Here is a 19497-nt window from a genome sequence, read left to right as displayed (position 1 = left end):
CTGAGAGAGCTCCGAGAAGCTGTGACTAGCCCAAGGTCACCCAGCTGGCATGTGTGGGAGTGTTCAAGCTAATCTGAATTCCCCAGATAAGCCTCCACAGCTCAGGCGGCAGAGCTGGGAATCAAACCCGGTTCCTCCAGATTAGATACACGACCTCTTAACCTCCTACGCCACTGCTGCTCCTACAAGAAGGAATCCAGTTACACCCACAGTAGCAAAGTGCAGCCACCTCTCCCACCCCTCACAAAAGACCCACAAGAACGACACTCCAGTTCAGCTCTTTTATTTGGTTTTGAAGCACATAGGAGGGATGCTGAAACCCGGTGCCTGGGAAGGAGGAGGAGGCAGCCATTGTCTCTGCTTGAGGAAAAGGGAATGCCTGAACAGGGATGGAATCCTGAAGCAGCGCTGGTCTGCGTGAGCATGGAAAGTACACAAGGTCCCAAGAGGCATCACGGGTCCCACACCCCAATCCGCTGTGGGTGAGCAAAGAAGAAACACGTAGTGTGACAACATCTGGCTGGAAGCCCTGTTCTTCCTGGGGAAAATCAGCAGCTCAAGACATCCTTCTTCCCCCACCTCCCGCAAAGTGGCCCATCCCCGGGGGGGCGGGGGGGGGGATCGTGGCACATAGTAGCAGCTCTCTCTATGGGGCCAGGGCCTAGGGCACCCCCTACTGAGAGTTCCAGGATGAGCAAATGCAAGGGATCTGGGCCTCAATGTGAAATACTGTCCCACCAAACTAGTTTAATCCCCCAGGCGACAGCACAGCTAAAAACAAAGGCAATAATCATGGTGGCTTTCTAAGGTTGGCGATCCCTTTGCATCGCAACATCCAGTCCGCTCATTGTGAGCTGCCAGCACCTTCAGCATCATGAGGATGACCTCTTACCCAATGGCATTGGCTGCCTCTCCTGAAGGCAGAAGATCCCTTAAACCCCTCCCAAGGAAAGCTGTCCATACTGGGAGTCTCCCAGCCCTAGCTGGAAGATACCAAGATATGGCTCAACTTTCACTTAGCATGAATAGGACCTTTGGCATCCCCCATCCGCTTGCCTGAATGGGGATGACAAAGAGCCCGTTCCACCTTTGTCCGAGCCAGGCACCTCCAACTCCCAGCCCTGGGACAAGGTCCCCCACACATGCAACTCTGAGCCATTTCTTCATTTCTTCTTCTTCTCCTGTGTGCTGGTGAACCAGGAGTCCAGCAGCTTCTTGCTGTAATAAAGCTGCCAGCCGTGAACCTGCACGGCAATCACGACCACCAAGTACATCACCGAGACGGCGGAAAACCCGAAGATGAAGCGGTAGGCCTTGCCGTGGCGGTAGAGCTGCTGGGCCATGGGGAACATCTCCATGCTGCCGTAGATGAGAGGCGCTACCGAGAACAGCCCTGTGCTGATCATGGAGAGCACCAGGTAGCTGATGTTGTTGCGGGGGAAGGAGAAGAGGCCAAACAGCGATGGGACGATGCTGAGTAAGTACGGGTACTCCCACTGGTAAGGCATGGCCACCTGGTCGTGGGGCAGCCACTTGAAGTGAGCGACACACATCTGCGCCACCACCAGCAGCCACAGAGCCACCTGCATGTAGATCAACTTCTTAATCTCAGACTTGAGGGAGACGCTGTAGGGAGCAGAAAGAGATGTGACAACGGCGAGCCAAGGGCCTGTACTAAAGGTAATCACAAACGTTTGTTTCTCTTGGGTTTTGTAGTTTAGCTCTGGCATTCATGATCTGAGTTTTCAAGGGTGGCTGGCTTTCAAAATGCAATTTCATCACGTATGTTTTAATGTGGCCCCTTCCGCACGGGCAGAATAATGCACTTTCAACCCACCTTCACAATTGTTTGCAAGTGGATTTTGCTGTTCCGTACAGTAAAATCCAGCTGCAAAGTGCATCAAGGGTGGATTGAAAGTCCATTATTCTGCATGTGCGGAAGGGGCCTTTGCTAGCTGCCTTGGGGCCCTCGTGAGGACAAAAAGGAGGATGTACATTTTGGATTGGATTTTTAATTTCTATACCGCCCTCCCCCGAAAATTAACCAAGCTAATTAACTAAAATATGGCACCTGGACAGTGGACAACAATAGTGCCATTCCAAGCAGAGGTGTACCTTTTTAAAGTCATTGACGTTCACAGGCTTAGATAGGTGCAATTCTGCTTAGGACTGCATTCTAGATCAAGAAGAACCGATGAAGAAGGACAAGGCCAGCAGCTCAGAAGCCTGAAGCAAGAAGTCAACTTTCCAGATTTCAGGCGTCATGCTGCACTCCACACTTTCACATTGGGGGGAGGGAAGCGTGGAGAAGGGGGACCAGGCACAGAACATTTGGAAGTAGTACAGTGCAAGACAGGACCTTATCTTGGGTTACTCAGTGAAACCCTGTACTATCTACTGTACTTCTGAACTGTGCTGCCTCATCATGTGGAATGAATGTGTACATTAAGCCTTGGTTTATGAGCCAACAGAAGAATGAAACCATGAACTTTCTGCAATAAAATTCTCAAACCGACAAGTCTATTTCTCAGTAACATTTATAACGAAGCGTTTCTGGTGATGGAAACTGATGTCAAGTTGCAGTCGAGTCATGGCAACCCAGAATGGGGTTTTCAAGGAAAGAGACAAACAGAAGTGGTTTGCCATTACCTGCCTCTGCACCACAACCCTGGACTTCCTTGGTGGTCTCCCATCCCAGTACTGACAGGGGCAGACCCAGCTTGGGTTCTGAGATCAGATGAGATTTGGGCTAGCCTGGGCAATACAGGGTCAGGGCAATAATTTACTATTCTCATTCTCCATCCTTATGACAACTCAGCACGTGCATTCTATTTTACGCATGAGGGACCGAAGGTGCAGAGAGTCCCAAGCTGTTATTGGAACATAAGAACATAAGAACAAGCCAGCTGGATCAAACCAGAGTCCATCTAGTCCAGCTCTCTGCTACTTGCAGTGGCCCACCAGGTGCCTTTGGGAGCTCACGTGCAGGAGGTGAAAGCAATGGCCTTCTGCGGCTGTTGCTCCCGAGCACCTGGACTGTTAAGGCATTTGCAATCTCAGATCAAAGAGGATCAAGATTGGGAGCCATAGATCGACTTCCCTTCCATAAATCTGTCCAAGCCCCTTTCTGAAGCTACATCCATCAGGTTAAAGCGCCATCACCACCTCCTGTATGTTACGGCATATTCCAAACACCGCATCCACCGCACGTTCGTGAAGAAGTGTTTCCTTTTATTAGTCCTAATTCTTCCCCCCAGCATTTTCAATGCATGCCCCCTGGTTCTAGTATTGTGAGAAAGAGAGAAAAATTTCTCTCTGTCAACATTTTCTACCCCATGCATAATTTTATAGACTTCAATCATATCCCCAAATGATGCCAGGGCTGGCATGAGCAAAGCAAAGAGTCAGAAAGAAGCAAGATTATTTTGGCATCAGCCATAAAAGTCACACAGGCCATCAATGGGGATGCACTTTAAAGGATGGCAAAAAAGCGAGATGTCCGTTGAGTTCTAACACACACCAGCCTTTACAGGAAAGGTCAAATGGCAACACAGTTTTAGCAGACTGACTTGCCATTTTTTTCTGGAAAAGCTGCTGTGCAGAACTTCAGTAGACATTTTGATCTAAGCTCAAAGATAAAAAAAATCCAATTCCAGTGAGATAGCTATGTTAGTTTGTTAGAGCAAATCCTGGCACCTTAAAAAGTAACTGATTTATTTCAGCATAAGGTTTTGTGGGCTAAAGACAGTGATGCCAGTTTCTGGGAGAAAAAAAAGCCCTGTTCCTTTAAGAGGGGCTCAATGGGATGTTCTTTACCTCCATATTAGAAAAAGCTACAGCTGCCCATTTGCACATATTAAGCCTTTATAAAAGGGATGGGGACTGTTTTCGGCAGGCCACTTGGCAAATTTACCTAGCACTCTTATCTCAGAGTTATGAAGTGAAACTTTAGTCAGCTTCAAAACATTGGCATAGAACTGTAGGGTTAATGAAATACAAGAGGTAGCTTTTCATATATGTCTACCTAACTGACATGACAAGATAAACAGAGTGTATACACAGAATGACTGAAGACTCCCAACTCACGTAATGTGATTTAACACTTAAAATGGCTAAGGAACGTATCCGTTTAAGCCTAAATTTCACTTACTAGATGTCCTCCATCAATGCAGCTATTACAAGTATAGAAGCCCTGCTAGAAAAAAGGCACTGAAAAGACTATGACTGATAGATGAATCTTCTTCCTCTATCAGACTATGACTGATAGATGAATCTTCTTCCTCTATCAGACTATGACTGATAGATGAATCCTTTTACCTGCATCGCAGATTAACTAGGGCAGTGGTTCTCAACCTAGGGGTCGGGACCCCTCTGGGGGTCGAACGACCCTTTCACAGGGGTCGCCTAAGACTCTCTGCATCAGTGTTCTCCATCTGTAAAATTAATAAATGTTGGGGTTGGGGGTCACCACAACATGAGGAATTGTATTAAAGGGTTACGGCATTTGGAAGGTTGAGAACCACTGAACTAGGGCAAACACGTGACTTCACGTCAAACAAGCACCTACAAATGAGCAGCTTCCTTCTACCACCCAGAGAAGAACAGAAATAACACTAGGGTTGTCAACTCTGGGCTGGAGAAATTCCTGGACATTTAGCAGCACAACCTTGCAAGAATGGAGCTCGGTGACAGTATGATCTACCCTCGAAAGCTGCCATTTCCTCCACTGGAACTGATATCTGCAGCCTAGAGATCAGATGTAATTCAAAGGCCCCTTCCACATATGCAGAATAAGGCACCATCAATGCACTTTACAACTGTGCGGAATAGCAAAATCCACTTGCAAACAATTGTGGAAGTGGATTGAAAGTGCATTATTCTGCATGTGCAGAACGGGCCAAAGAGAAGCTAAGCCGTGCCTGGAGGTTCGCAACCCTGGACGAAGCAACACCCACCTCCCACCCCCACCCCCGCCGCCGTGCCCCCCAAAGGCACAAGGCCCACTCTCCCGCCCGCACCTCATCTGATAATGCTCGGCCACACGCTCGCGGTGCCGGAAATCGCTGCCGTCGGTCCCCGACGCTCGGGGTCCCGCGCGGGAAGCCATCTTCGCCAAAGGGCGGAAAGGAAGCGTCAGGGAACGGAGAAAGCCAGGCGCGCATGCGTAAAATCCCACTCACGCCTTCCCTCTGTTGCCCATCTCCCCTTCTGCTGAATCTGCGTCTATATCTTCGGAGGAGACAACTCTATGGTTAATGGAGGGGGGCGGGGAAATTAGGCTGGCGCCGCTGTGATTGGTGACTTCACTGTTTCCCCTGAAGATGGCGCTAGGCAATTTCTGCCGCAGGAAATGTGGAACAGGCGTCCTGAGGCAGAAATTGCCTAGCGCCACCTTCAGGGGAAACAGTGAAGTCACCCATCACAGCGGCGCCAGCTCAATCACTCCCATCATTAACCATAGAGTTGTCTCCTTTCTCTTCGCTGCTCCCATTGGTCTAGTCAGCTCGCGCGTGTCTGAATGGAACCCTGTGCTTGTTTCATGCCGGCGTCCATGCTTCGTGGCGTTCGATGGGGCTTTTTCTGCAAACGCGGGGGATCTCGAGCGCCCTTCAGTGCACGTGCCTGGTAAGAGGTCGTGAGGAAGCAGAGTGGATTTGAGTCGCTGCACTTCCACACACACGCGCCCCCTGCCCAGCAAGGCCTCTATAATTTAAATGGCCTGCAGGCAACACTCCCCAGATCTTTTCTCATGATGGAAGCTTCTGTTTGCCCGAGCTTGATGCTGTGAACTAAGGGTGGCAACTGCAGAGCGTGACTGTCTGTCTTTGTGTGTGTGTGTGTGTGTGTGTATGTGTATGTATGTATATAGGTAAAGGTATGTATGTGTGTATGTATATAGGTAAAGGTATGTATGTGTGTGTATATATACATATAGGTAAAGGTGCGGGTCATTACTGGCCCATGGGGTGGCGTTATATCATGGCAGCCTTTGTTTATAGGGTGGTTTGCCTTTGCCTTCCACAGTGGTCTACACTTAACCCCCCAGCAAGTTGGATACTGATTTAACCGACCTCGGAAGGATGGCAACTGGCTACCTGAGACTGACTTCTGTCGGGCTTGAACTCAGGTCGTAAGCAGAGCTTTGGCTGCAGTACTGCAGCTTTCCACTTTGCCGTTTTTATATATGTTATTTCCATTATTACAGGTATCAGATGCCACTGAAGGAAGGTGACTCAGAGAAGCCGTTAGCAGATGGTTCTGGTGGAGTTAGCATCTTGGGGCCCAAGCGGCCGTTGGGTCAGAAGGATCTAATTAACCTGTTGGCAGCATCTGTGGTGCACAGGGATGGTAGGTTGACATACAAACGGCAGGGTTGAGAGGGCCTGAGCTGGCTTGGCTTGTTCTTATAGGGTTGGGGGCGGAATGCCTTTGATGTCTTCGGTCAGGGCTTGTGTCAGCATGTGCTGAGGTAGAGCAGCTGGGACCCAGGGCTTCTGGAGCAGTCTTCCCCCTGTACTTCCTCTGCCTGCTTGTGAATACTCCACCACCTGCGCAGGTGAAGGTGGGCTGGATACTTTCTGCTCAACACCCCCAGTTTGGAACTGGCTCTGCTACCAGTGATAGAGGAACAGAAGAAAGAAGACTTGTCTGATAATGGTATTCCCTGGTGATGCATATTGACCACAAGGTTAATGTAACCGGTAACGTTCACTTCTTTTGATGCGGCATCATTTCTAGATGAAAAATAGTTCCAGATGCCCATTATATTCCTAAAGAAGGGTAATTTCAGAGGGGTAGCGATGTTTAATCTCTTGCAGAAAAGTTGAACAGGTTTCCAGCAGCAAGTTCAACTAACACAATGTACGCCAGCACAAACTTTTGTGACTCAGAACATCATTGGACACATGAAGTGTGCATTCATTAAGCAGAGCTAGATTTGAGCCCAGTAGCACCTTAGAGACTAACAAGATTTTGGGGATAGATGCTTTTGAGAGCCAAAACCCCTTTCATCACATTCATAAGGCAGATAGACTTCTACCTGGAACTTTAAGGGTACATCTGTCTAATAGATGCATGCTTGTTAATGTTTTTGATGAAAATGCATCTGATGAAGTGAACTCCAACTCATGGGAGCTTATGTGGAAATGAATTGAATTCATATTTCAGGTGCTTCTGGAGTCCTGGTTAGAGAAGACTATGGTCATGAGAGCCCAGTTTGCGAACCTTTTGGAAATTAATTTTGCTTAGGGTGTTGTGGATTTTCTGGGTTGCATAGCCGTGTTCCAGTAGCACAGTGGCTCTCAACCTTCCTCATGGTGTGACCCTTCAATACAGTTCCTCATGTTGTGGTGACTCCCCAACCCTAACATTTATCCATTTTACAGATGGAGAACACTGTTGCAGAGAGTCTTAGGCGACCCCTGTGAAAGGGTCGTTCGACACCCAAAGGGGTCCCGACCCACAGGTTGAGAACCATAGCATTTTCTCCTGACATTTCGCCTGCATCTGTGGCTGGATGCCAGGCACAGATGCAGGCGAAACGTCAGGAGAAAATGCTACTGGAACACGGCCATGCAACCCAGAAAACCCACAACACCCTAGTGATTCCGGCCGTGAAAGCCTTTGACGATACATTCATTTTGCTTTATTTGCTTCCCTACTCCAGGCAAAAACTCCACTGGATCATCCTGTCTAATTCAGTAGTAACCACCCAATTGAATAACAACAAGATCAAGGGTTCTGCTGCGGTTTTCTGTGACTGGCTGCAGTCGAACATGCAGCTTGGAGTTGAAACTCCAAACATTTACAATGTTTTTAATAGACTTAGTTTAACCCAGAGTGTGTAATAGGAAGGGGCGAATAGTAATAGCCAGTCGGAGTTGGGCATGGGAAGATCTAATGAGTTTAAGAGGGCTGGGCGAACAGTTTGAAAGATGGTTGTTCCCGCTCTTTTTGGTATAGTGACCCACATGTCCAAATTTACTTAGCATGGTGACCGACCTAGAAAAACAGAGCATACATAAATGAATAAAACTGCTTGGTAACTCATGGGCCTCATTGGGTACTGATTGAAGACGCTGGTCCAAACCAGGCAAGCACATTCCACCAAGCCAAACTTAGTATCCTGATCATGAATGGAGGCCTACCAATCATTTGGCACCCCTTCTAGTTTTACAGATCCAGGCAGGCTGAGAAGTCGGCTTGAGCTGCATTCAGCTCATCGTGGTCACCAAGTATGTAGGTTTGGGATAAGGGTCCATGTCACTGCCAATGGGCTGTATGTAGGCCTGGATATCTCCATCTGACAATTCCAATTTCTGCAAATTTGGGTGTTTTAAGCTTGCACGTTGTATAGAACTAGTGCAGGTCCCCAACTTGTTTGTGTATTTCCCCTCTCCCTGGCCTCCAGTCCCTGTGAATTTGGAATCTTCCTTTCAGAAGTTGACCCAGCCAAAAGATACTAAGAAGAAAGGACTCCACCTGAGAGGAGAATGGAACAACACAAAGAAACAGAATGCTCTGCTTAGAAGGGTTGTCCCGGAGTACTGAGAAACCACTGAGTTGTAATAAGATATTGACAACATATTCTGAAATGGTACATCTTTGGAGCCTTGAACTGAGTGTGCCACATATTCAGTGCCCTGCCCCTGAAGTACTGAGTTTTTTTGTGTTTCAGGAACGCTTGTGGCTATCAGCAAACCCCCTGGCTTACCTGTATCAGGTAGGTAAACCAGTGCAGCTGCAGCAATGGTGCTGTATAGATAGAGGAAGCATGGGAAGAGAAGTCCCCCCACCCCAAAGTTGAACTAGATCAGGGGTCTGCAACCTGCGGCTCTCCAGATGTTAATGGACTACAAATCCCATCAGCCCCTGCCAGCATGGCTAATTGACTAGTTGTGGTGCCAGAGGAAAAGCCAACTTCTGCCAGAGTGGGCAATGGTCTCCTTTCCTTTGGGCATGAATTATGGGTGGGAGGTCAGTGACCAGAGTTTGTGTGCCACTGACCAAGTTCCTCCTTCTGTGCTTACAGGGAAACCAGACAGCATGACTTTGCTTTCTCTTCTACCTGCTCTAAGTCAGAAACTGGGCCTCTCGCAGGATGCGCAGGTGATCAAAGCTCCGGGAAAGTAAGTTACATGCAGTACCAGTAAGACTGATATTAGCGTCCCTACAGGAAGAACTAGGCTCCTTACAGCGGGATAACCTGTGGAGCTGCAGCAGTAGAATGGATGGAAAATTAGACCAGGGCTGCCAATCTTGCATCTCATACTGGACAGTACAATGGACTTGGTTGCAACTCCCAGCAGTGGTTAAGAGCAGGTGCACTTTAATCTGGAGAACCAGGTTTGATTCCCTGCTCTGCCACTTGAGCTGTGGAGGTTTATCTGGGGAATTCAGATTAGCCTGTGCACTCCCACACACGCCAGCTGGGTGACCTTGGGCGAGTCACAGCTTTCCGGAGCTCTCTCAGCCCCACCCACCTCACAGGCTGTTTGCTGTGGGGGGAAGGGAAAGGAGATTGTAAGCCCCTTTGAGTCTCCTTACAGGACAGAAAGGGGGGTATAAATCTAAACTCTTCTCTTCTTCATCATCTCAGTCAAGAACTAATTGAGTAGCCTTAGGCAAGTTACAGTTTTTCTGCTTTGGTGTCATGTACCAAGAATGGAAATATGAATATACATTATCACGGTTGTGCTTTTTTAAAAAAGAAAGGTCATGTGATTGCTGGCATTGTTAGTTGTTGAGCATACTCAAAGCAGTTGTTTTCAATGATCTTCTTTCAGCTGCCCAAAAAGGTTCATACTGTAGAGGGCAATGAGCCTTTTAAATGCATTTAATTTCTATTGTACAAGCGAAGATTGCTAAGTCTGTTGTACATGCCTAGGGAAAGTTCTGGGCTCGTCCTGCTCTCGGATTGCCAAAGCACGGTGCAGCATTTCCAGAAATTCTACATCAAGAGTCTCAGAGCCAGACGTCCAGCAGCTACCTACTGGTGAATGAGACATTCTCATCTCTTCTCGTAGGGAGGAGGGGGCGATGAGGGGCTTTGGGATCCCTTTCTGTCAATCCCTGTTTCTCAAAAGCATGCCCAAACAGTCTGATGATAACCCCTTCTTTTCTCAGTGCCGTCACAACCAGGCTGCCTGCAGATTCAGAGGGTGAAATTAGCACAGGCCTGCAGCTGATACATAAGGAAGATTCTGAGCTGGTGAGGAAAGCGTTAATGGGGAAGGCAAAGATTCAGAGGAGCTTGCTGCTGCTAAATGGGGGTGGCAGGTTGCTCCAGTTTATGTACAGGGGAGTCCTCTGCAAAGCAAAAGGCTGGTATTTCCTCCTCGGATGGAGGGCCGTGGGGATTACCTGGGCTCTGGTTAGCTGCTGCTGTTGCCGAGGGTTGGCAGGGAACGCGCTGTCTCATGGGGCTGTGTGTGGTTTGCAGGTGGTGCCTGTGGCTTCTCCATCTCGTGGGACTCTTTGGAGGAAGGAGGTAAAAAACACACGGACGCGCTACAGGGTGTTGGACTCGCAAGACCGCTGCGCCTTGGTGGAGCTTCAGCCGCTGACAAGTATGGCACAAAGATGTTCAGCCACTGAGCAGGTCCTGCAAAGTTGAGACAGCAGAGGAGGAGGGGAGTCAGGTGGAGGGGTATTGCTCCCCACTGCACAGCAAAAAAAGGGGGGGGGCAGGGATTGACTCCTGCAGAAAACTCAGCTCAGCTCCCAAACAATCCATCAAGCCACAGGACTGGCTGCATTCCTAACCCAATCAAAGTTGTGCGGTTCACACCCTGGAATCCCAACTAAGCAAACCCTGTTTTTGTGGGTGAGTTGTCAAGTATCTAGGCCTCATGGTGGCAGAGAAACACACCGGAGCATTGTTTACTTGCAGGCTCGGGAAACACATTTCTTTTGTTTGTAGGCCACCTTTCTTGCTAAGACTCAAGGTGGATTACAAGGTGTGTGTTTTTAGCACTTTCGGGGTTTATTTATAGCCATTTTTAAATTTAAAAATCCTCTTAATACCCCATCCTCTGCTTACATAATCTTCTAGGTTTTTATAACTGCTAATTCTGATCCATGCTATCCTTTTTTTCCCCTTGGCCTTTGTCTCTAGTGCAGGTGACTCTGAAAGGGAGTTAGACAAATGCTAGGTGGGTAGTTCCATCCATGGCTGTTAGCCAGCGTGGCTGAGTGGGACTTCCCTATTCAGAGGCTAGAATGTGCTTTTGAAAGCCAAATGCTGGGAGACAGAGGCAGGTGAAGACTTGGGTCACTTTGCTTTCTTTGTGGACCTTCTAGAGACATCTGATTGGCTAGATAGGTGGGACCATTGGTCTGCTCCAGCAGGGCTGTTTTGCTTTGTTGTGAATGAATTTAAGGCCCCTTCCGCACACGCAAAATAATGCGTTTTCAAACCACTTTCACAACTGTTTGCAAGTGGATTTTGCCATTCCGCACTGCTTCAAAGAGCATTGAAAGCCGTTTGAAAGTGTATTATTCTGCATGTGCGGAATGAGCCAAACTATGAAAAAAGATGTGCTACTGCCCTGAGCCGAGTAGCCTGGACTAGTCCAACCCTGGTTAGTACTTGGATGAGAGACCACTGAGAAAGTCTAGGGCTGTGGTGGCGAACCTTTGGCACTCCAGATGTTATGGACTACAATTCCCATCAGCCCCTTCCAGCATGCTGGCATGCTGGCAGGGGCTGATGTGAATTGTAGTCCATAACATCTGGAGTTCCAAAGGTTCACCACCATTGGTCTAGGGTCATTAAGCAGAGGCAGGCAATGGCAAACCAGCTGTGTTCTTCTCTTGCTGTGAAAACCACTTCACAGGTCACCATAAATTTGCTGCGACTTGGCAGCACTCTCTGCCACTAAAATGTTGCCCTATAACAATATAATATGTAATTTAGTCTAAGTGCAACTTTAGTCTAAGTGCAACAGTTATATCTTGGATGCAGAATCAATCCAGCAGTTCTTGGGTTTTGTGTGTGTATGACATCAGCCCTACTCAAAGCTGAGGTCCAGCTGTGGTCATTTGTGCAATGTCCCAACCCATTCACATCTAACTCATTTCTCCTTTTGGCAGCCTTCCCATGTCAGCTCCTGGTGCATCTGTCACTGATACTGAGTCCTGTCTTAGGGGACCACGTGTATTCTTCCCGAGTAGGGACAGTCCTGGGGGAGCCCTTCCTCTTGTCTTCGGAGAGTGCCCTGCCTCGGACACAGGTACCACTGTTGAATTGATTCTACCTAACTTGCTATTAAGACAGAACAGCTTGGTGGGGTATAGAGGAAGCATTCTCTTCTATGTTCCTAGGCTGTTATTCAGTACGTAGCTTTTCAGGGAGAACTTTACTAGCCTTGTGGCCAATTTTACACTGCAAAGTGGACCTCGTCCCCAAATTTCTGTGCATGCCTTTGTGCATCTCTGTCGCACACGCACAGCTGTGCAAGCGCACTCCTACACTCATGTTCTTTCACACTTTATATTTTCTGGGCAAGTTGCTAAGGCTACGTTGAGCCTGTGAAGGTGAAGCTGCTTCGTGACCTTAGGTTACAGCTGGCTGATGCAACCCATAGAGATGGCAAAAGGAGAGTTTGAGCTGATGAGCCAGAGCTAAGAAAGGAACTCTAAAGTTCCTGCCTAGGAGCTGCTTGGCTTAAGAGTCCCCATTCTCTGCTCACTGAGCTAAGGATTGGTTTAGCCGAATGATTGCATCAGAGCCCAGAGTCTTTTGTTTGGGGTTTTTATTGACTGTGGATTGCAGTTATATCTCCTGAAATCTTAACTGCCCTGCCTTTGGTTTGTTTACGCTGAACATGGACGAGAATTATTAAACATTGAGTGAAAAATAAAATATTAGGCGCAATGGGATTATGAATGAACCAGTTCAGCCAACAGGATGTTGTGCTCGGATATCAGATTTGGGATCAAAGTCCTGGTCCACCAAGGAGTTCTTTTCTGGCCATGAAGCACATGGCTGTTCCTTCAATTGTAATGGATCTTCCAAATTCATTGCAAGGATGCCAGTTCACATGTCAGAGGCACCAGATACATCCATGTCAAAATTTTATGGATAGTTTTGAATTGATCTCCATAGTCGGTTTTTATCAGTTATGAAGGCCGTCACGTGCAAATGAAATCCACACCATTCCTGGCTGGAAGAATAGAGGGCTTCTCTTTTCAAAATTGTTAATCCTTGGCAGAATGTATGTTTCCAAAAGCATTGTGGGGAAGAAACCTTCAGTGACAAGAGAGGATTTGGCCAATGATAGATCTGTGTCCAGTCTTCCCTTCCTAGGTGAGGAAATGGGTTAACCCCTTAAGAGACGCATCAGTGTTTTCAAATACTTCTATCAAAGTATTAAATTAGATGATTCAAAGCTGCGGTGTTGGCGAAAACCCCCAGCTATAGATGTTCTTTACTATGAGTCCAAGAACATTTGTCCTGGTTTTAAGCAAATAGCTTGAGGTTGTGTGTATTTGCATGAAGCTGAATTCAGACAAAGCAGACGGGGCTGTTGATAGAGAAAGCAGATGTTCTATAGAAGCTTGATTGGTGTTAAGTTATCATTAGCAGGTCAGTCTTGGAGTGCTCCATATTAAGGGAAGGACTGGTTGGAACTTCTGATAGGAAGAGTGGTTTCTTTTGGATTTGGAAATTGTCCTCCATAGCAGACTCTGCTGACCTAGTCACCTTGATCCACATTCCTCTAACTGCTGGACTGGCCAATCACAACAAGCAAGACTTAGCAACAAGACATTTTGGAGGTCATCAATTCATAAGCTTGCTGTAAGACGGAAGCAACTTGACAGCACTCAATAAACACAACGAGCTCTACGTGGGGATGCCCTTTGACACAACCCAATTAGGGCAGAATATGGCTGCTCAACCATACTGTGCACACGTAAACACCAAACCTGGCACAGTTGCATGGTCTACAGTTGCATGGTCTTCTTATTTACTTCCGAGTTCAAGAGACTGGGACCCACATCCTGGAAGTCCCCCACCCCACCATAGAACTGCTTGCTGTGGTTTTTCCCTTCTGTCCCTCCTCTCTATGTGCTGTTTCCAGGCATCTTCAGTGAAATGGATTACCAGGAACAGTTCAAAACGATCCCAGTATGCTTAGCTATACACAAGACCTGTGTGACTGTCCTTCTCAGTGGGGCTGCCCCCCAGTCCACGCAGGCAGTTCTTAAACTGAGAATATGCTGTCTTTTGCTGGCAGGTGATGAATGGGTGTTTGCTTTCCCTTGGTGATCTTTGAGGGATACTTGTCTGTTTTTGTGTTCTTTGGTCTCCAGTCAGGGTAGTAAACCACCTTGGACTGCACAGGAAGGGCGGGATGTAAATATTTCAAGTAGATAAGAACAAACTGAGATTGCTGAGATTTGCTGCTGGGGCTGGCCTGGCAAATATTTCAATAAAAGCCGTTGAGCGCTGGACTAATGGGGATGCCTTCCTCTTTCTTGCTAGGTCCTGGACGAGTATCTGCTATGCAAGCTTCACCTGCAGCAGTCGCAAATGCATCGCCTGCCCCTTCACCTCCACCTCCACCAGCTCCTCCTGCCCGGGGCTGCCTCCTCTGCCTCCAGCACGGTGCTCATGGCGCCTCCTCCTCCCTTTTTCCTGCAGACACTTAATCTCCTGGGGCTTCGTCTTGGGACAGAACAAACAGTGCAAAGGTCTTCAGAGCATCGGCAACAACCGGGCAAGCGTCACGCCTGCACTAGTAAAATAGAAAGAGTAACCTAAAGTCAGGTGAAGAAAGCCTCCTTGGAAAGACAGAGCCCTGTTGCTCTGGACAGAGAGAACAGCCTCATCCCCTGGTGGGAAGATGAATAGAGGAGGAGGGGCTAATTACCTGACAAAGGCAGGCTTTATAATCTCTGCCACTCTAGCAGAGGTGAGCTGTTTATTTCAAGGCTTCCTGCAGAGCAAAGGCAGCGTTGAAGACTGGGTTCTTCGGCTCTAGGGATTGTATTTTCCTGAAGGGTACCATGACAGCAGTTTCAGCTGACTCAGAGCTGCCACAGCAGAATGGGTCTGGGCATAGTTCAAGGCATAACCATGCCCCATTCAAATCCGTGGGGTTTAGGCATTTTGACTTCACTGAGCATTGATTGCCCTGAGCTTGGTACATTGCATTTAGAAAAGGCATGGCTTAGTCAGTAGGTTGCTTGCCAAGGGGCCAGGGTAAAGAAGCTGTGGATGGTAGTCTAGTCCTGGCAGGGGTCTGCAACCTGCGGCTCTCCAGATGTCCATGAACGACAAATCCCATCAGCTCCTGCTAGCATGGCCAATTGGGGCTGATGGGAATTGTAGTCCATGAACATTAGTGGCTAGTGCTGTTGGACTGTGCTGGTAATGAGGGTTCAGCCTCACCGTTTGTTGTGGGTGGGTCACAGTCCTAAAAATAGTGCAGAAGAGCAGCTTTAACTTTCCTGCAGTTCCTTCTGCTCAACTCCCAATATTTCTTTGGCCCCAGGAAAGTCTTTCTGAATTGGCTGCACAGAAAATCTCTGTGCTGTGTGTACATTAAAAAAAATCTGTGTCGTACTACTGATGTGGATGTATTTATTTTACTCATTTAGATTTATTCCCCGTCCTTTACAACAGACGTACACAACTCTTTTAAGTTAGAGATCTCTTCATTGGATAGTATATAAAATAATTGGGTATTTGGTTAAAATGTTGTGTTGTGTATGTAGGCGTGGCACTTAGCTAAGGCTCTGTTACTAAATGACTCTATGCAATAGTGAAAGCTTGCCTACTTCTACATTATCATATATTGATCTAACAAGTTACCTTTCCTATTTCCTATGTAATGTGGAAACAAGTTGGGCTGAAATGAACATGCCGTGTACAGTAAATAGGGATCAAAAGAACATAAGAACTAGCCTGCTGGATCAGACCAGAGTCCATCTAGTCCAGCACTCTGCTACTTGCAGTGGCCTACCAGGTGCCTTTGGGAGCTCACGTGCAGGATGTGAAAGCAATGGCCTTCTGCTGCTGCTGCTCTTGAGCACCTGGTCTGCTAAGGCATTTGCACAGATCAAGGAGGATCAAGATTGGTAGCCATAGATCGACTTCTCTTCCATAAATCTGTCCAAGCCCCTTTTAAAGCTATCCAGGTTAGTGGCCATCACCACCTCCTGTGGCAGCATATTCCAAACACCAGTCACGCGTTGCGTTGATTTGGAACATGTGCTTTTGGGTAGTGTCAGATGGTTATCTACCTCTGCAACCCAGTAGAGTAACCTAAGCCTGTTTAGCAACTAAAGTTTCTGGAGGCTTTTAAAATGGCACAAGATTGCAGGCATCAAGTTCTATCAAGCCTTGTATCTCTTTGGTGTGTTGAAACCCAAGTAATGTTTGTGGAAGAATCCAGTGGGTCTTTTTATGCACTAATATGCAGAACCTCTGAAAGATTTGGGACAAAAAAGCTACTGTTGAACTTTCTCCGTCCCTTTTTTGCTCCACATCATCCCCAAAAAGATGGTAGTGGACAGGGGGAGGATTTTGGAGCAGTTTTTTTTAGAGAGACAGAGAAGACCCCACTTTATTTTGTCTCATGGTGGGCTTAGATCTCTGCACCATCCAGAATACATCGGAATTCTATAACTGGGATATTTAGTGCCCAATTTGCATCGGTATCTTGTTTGTCCATGGAACTTTTTGAAAAGCTTAAAGCTAAAGTTTGTAGGGGGTTAACTATTTTAGGAGAGGGAATAGTGCCTTGTCCTGCCTTTATGGATGTAAGAAGGTACCACCTGTGCCAAGAAAAGATTGTCTAGACTAGAGAGAGGCCAGAGAAACCTCATAGATAATACAAACACCTTCTTGATTTTCTCTTTGCAACATAGTGGGGCAACCTTTCTCTATGGGACCCTGCCACCACTGCTGGCATTCCGGCTGGCAAAGGCAGGTAGGTGACCAATGTTGGCTGCACCCTTGGCCATGCCTCCAGAATGTCCCTGCCACACTGGCGGGGGTGCAGGAGCGCTGACGTGGTGCTCTGTGCCACATCTGGTCATTATGGAGGTTGTGTTGGCTGCCTGCTGGCGGGTTTCCCCATTCACCAGGGTAAATGCCCCAGGAAGGGCAAATCCACTGGCGCAGCCTCACACCACCTTCATAGGCAGATCCCCCCCGAAATTGGGCTGCAAGTCTCAACTTTCACCACAAAGTACAAAAACGGACTTCTTAATTTCCTCCAAAGTGATATTTTTAATACTATCACAGTCATCATATCAAAACAAAAATGCGTTCTGTGAATGTCGTTTAATAAGCCAACAAAAGTACAGTTTGTTATTCTCTTTTTTAAAAAACACCCAAGATTCACAGAGTTCTCAATATCCTGCTTCTTGATAGGATAAACACATAAAACCACCAATAAAAAGTCATTGAACATGTAACTGCGTACAATAGTCATACGTCTGATTCTCTTCAGTGGAGGGGGGATGGATAGGAGGCTATCCTGCCCCCCCACAGGGAAAATCAGCCACTCAGTTGAGCCCAGAGGAGTCCCTCTGCAGTATCCAATCACTTTTGAGAAGGGGGATGAGATGATGGAGAAAACAGAAGAGGGAGTTGAGTTCTGCCTCAGGTAGACAGCAGGGACAACTCAGGTCTGGCTCCAGAAAAAGAGCAGACAGAATAAAAGGTAGCTCTGCCAGGTAGTGTGGCACAGTAGCACCATCTCAGAAGGAGGAGGAGTTTGGATTTATATCCCCCCTTTCTCTGCTGTAGGAGACTCAAAGGGGCTTACTATCTTCCTGCCCTTCCGCCCCTCACAACACCCGGTGAGGTGGGTAGGGCTGAGAGAGCTCGGAAGTGCTGTGACTAGCCCGAGGTCACCCAGCTGGCGTGTACGGGAGTGTACAGGCTAATCTGAATTCCCCAGACAAGCCTCCACAGCTCAGGTGGCAGAGCGCGGAATCAAACCCGGTTCCTCCAGATTAGAATGCACCTGCTCTTAACCACTACGCCACTGCTGCTTCTCATCGTTAGGCCTGCCTTGGGTGATGCTTCTGACTCTGGGGAAAATTTAGTCTGGCTCTGGGGGAAAAGGCAAGCTGGCGTGGGTGGAATCCTTGTGTAAGAGAGAATCCAATCTATTGCCTAACAGATAAAAGTCCGTGCCTGAAAGAACTGTAGAAAAGTGTAACTACTCTCTGAAGTCATAACCAGTTTAAAGAGAATTGTGCTGCTGGCTTGTTCCTTTTAAACCAACCTATAAGTAAATAAATCTTGGCTGCTCGTATATTAATTCAGACTCAATAATCTCCTGGCACGTCCCAAAACTTACCTCACGGCAGCAAACCCAAAGCCTATACACCAGTGATGGCAAACCTATGGCACGAGTGCCAGAGGTGGCACTCAGAGCCCTCTCTGTGGGCATGCGCACACAGAGTTCATCATGTGGGGGGCAGAAAATCACCTCCCCAACACACACACACACACATCTAGGCTGGCCTGGGCCACTGAGCACAACATGTGCGCACCGCGGTGAGCAGGAAGGACTCAGCTGGCGGGCCTGGTGCCTGTGCTCCGGGTGGCTGCTGCCCAAGGGGGGAGGCACAGAGAAGGCAGAGATGCTAGAGAGGCACAGAGCGGTGCGCGTGGGACTTGCTGGAGGCTAGAGCAGGCTGGCCCCTGCTCGAGCGGGTGGGGCAGAGGAAGAGGGAGCCAACCAGTTTTTTCTAAACTAAAACCTCAGCATTCAGGTTAAATTGCCGGGTTGGCACTTTGCAATAAATAAGTGGGGGTTGGGTTGCAATTTGGGCACTCGGTCTCAAAAAGGTTCGCCATCACTGCTATACACTCACTGCCCAAAAACCGAGAAGCATGTTTATAGTTCAAACAAACCTAGATCCCAAAAATCTTAGGAGGCTGTGTGCGCCCCCTCGGTAGGGGGAAAAGGCTTGTCACAGGGGGATCAAGAAATTGTAGAAGAGGCGGATCACAATGTTCTTCAGTCATCACTGGGAGCAGCACTGCCTCGGCCTCTTCTTTCTGCTGCATGCGTTTTTAGTAATAGCCTGATGCCCGTAAATTTCCAGCTTTGCCCTCCCTTCCTCTCCATGCCCTGCAAAATAGCTTCACGTGCTCAGTCCGTATGTCTTCCTGTCATTCGAGGCACAGAAGTAAGGCTGGAAATATAGCAGCAATTCCAAGCACAACCAAGATGGAATACTACAATAATGATAAGATGCATCTTTAAGAAACAATATCCCAAATAAAAAAATTAATTAAAAAAAAACCACACTTCTTCCTCAAGGGCCCCAGATCCAAATAATACTTCAGTGCCTTTAGCCAGCCAGTCAGAACCTTCTCTCTCCATACAAGAAAGGCACTAGAGAGGGACTTCTTTGAGCGGACCTATAGTAACCACAGTGGGGTTCTGAGAAAGAGGGTTGTTTTAGAGCTTTATGTAGAATATCCAGCAAGTTTGCTTTGAGCCAGGAAGGAGAGTTGGTTTT

General features: G+C 47.7%; 2 protein-coding genes across 2 annotated transcripts; one reads left to right on the top strand and one right to left on the bottom strand.

The window, feature by feature from the left end:
• Positions 1–267: 267 nt before the first annotated feature.
• JAGN1 (jagunal homolog 1) lies at positions 268–5202 on the bottom strand. Its single transcript, XM_048491861.1, has 2 exons — positions 5019–5202; positions 268–1626 (listed from the first exon to the last, which is right to left on the bottom strand). The coding sequence occupies exons 1-2, from the start codon at positions 5105–5107 to the stop codon at positions 1164–1166; spliced, it is 552 nt and encodes a 183-aa protein (XP_048347818.1). The 5' UTR covers positions 5108–5202; the 3' UTR covers positions 268–1163.
• A 258-nt stretch (positions 5203–5460) lies between these two features.
• Positions 5461–15571, top strand: RPUSD3 (RNA pseudouridine synthase D3). The gene is made up of 9 exons (XM_048488623.1): positions 5461–5625; positions 6206–6348; positions 8678–8722; positions 9032–9128; positions 9887–9994; positions 10126–10210; positions 10442–10568; positions 12094–12233; positions 14489–15571. Exons 1-9 carry the CDS (start codon positions 5519–5521, stop codon positions 14765–14767), a joined length of 1131 nt encoding a protein of 376 aa, XP_048344580.1. The 5' UTR covers positions 5461–5518; the 3' UTR covers positions 14768–15571.
• The last annotated feature ends 3926 nt before the right edge of the window (positions 15572–19497 follow it).

This window comes from Sphaerodactylus townsendi, linkage group LG03 (genome assembly GCF_021028975.2).
Source record: "Sphaerodactylus townsendi isolate TG3544 linkage group LG03, MPM_Stown_v2.3, whole genome shotgun sequence".
Classification (NCBI taxonomy): Eukaryota; Metazoa; Chordata; class Lepidosauria; order Squamata; family Sphaerodactylidae; genus Sphaerodactylus; species Sphaerodactylus townsendi.
Note: the sequence above shows the minus strand (reverse complement) of the source record. Positions and strands in the feature narration are given on the sequence as shown.

Bases quoted from the DNA above. Each gene is read 5' to 3' on its own strand.
- JAGN1 (XM_048491861.1), bottom strand. From the start codon at position 5,107: ATGGCTTCCCGCGCGGGACCCCGAGCGTCGGGGACCGACGGCAGCGAT. The intron at 1,627-5,018 runs GTGCGGGCGGGA...TGCTCCCTACAG, and splicing joins GCCGAGCATTATCAGATGAG to CGTCTCCCTCAAGTCTGAGA.
- RPUSD3 (XM_048488623.1), top strand. From the start codon at position 5,519: ATGGAACCCTGTGCTTGTTTCATGCCGGCGTCCATGCTTCGTGGCGTT. The intron at 6,349-8,677 runs GTAGGTTGACAT...TTTGTGTTTCAG, and splicing joins ATCTGTGGTGCACAGGGATG to GAACGCTTGTGGCTATCAGC. The intron at 9,995-10,125 runs GTGAATGAGACA...TTCTTTTCTCAG, and splicing joins CGTCCAGCAGCTACCTACTG to TGCCGTCACAACCAGGCTGC.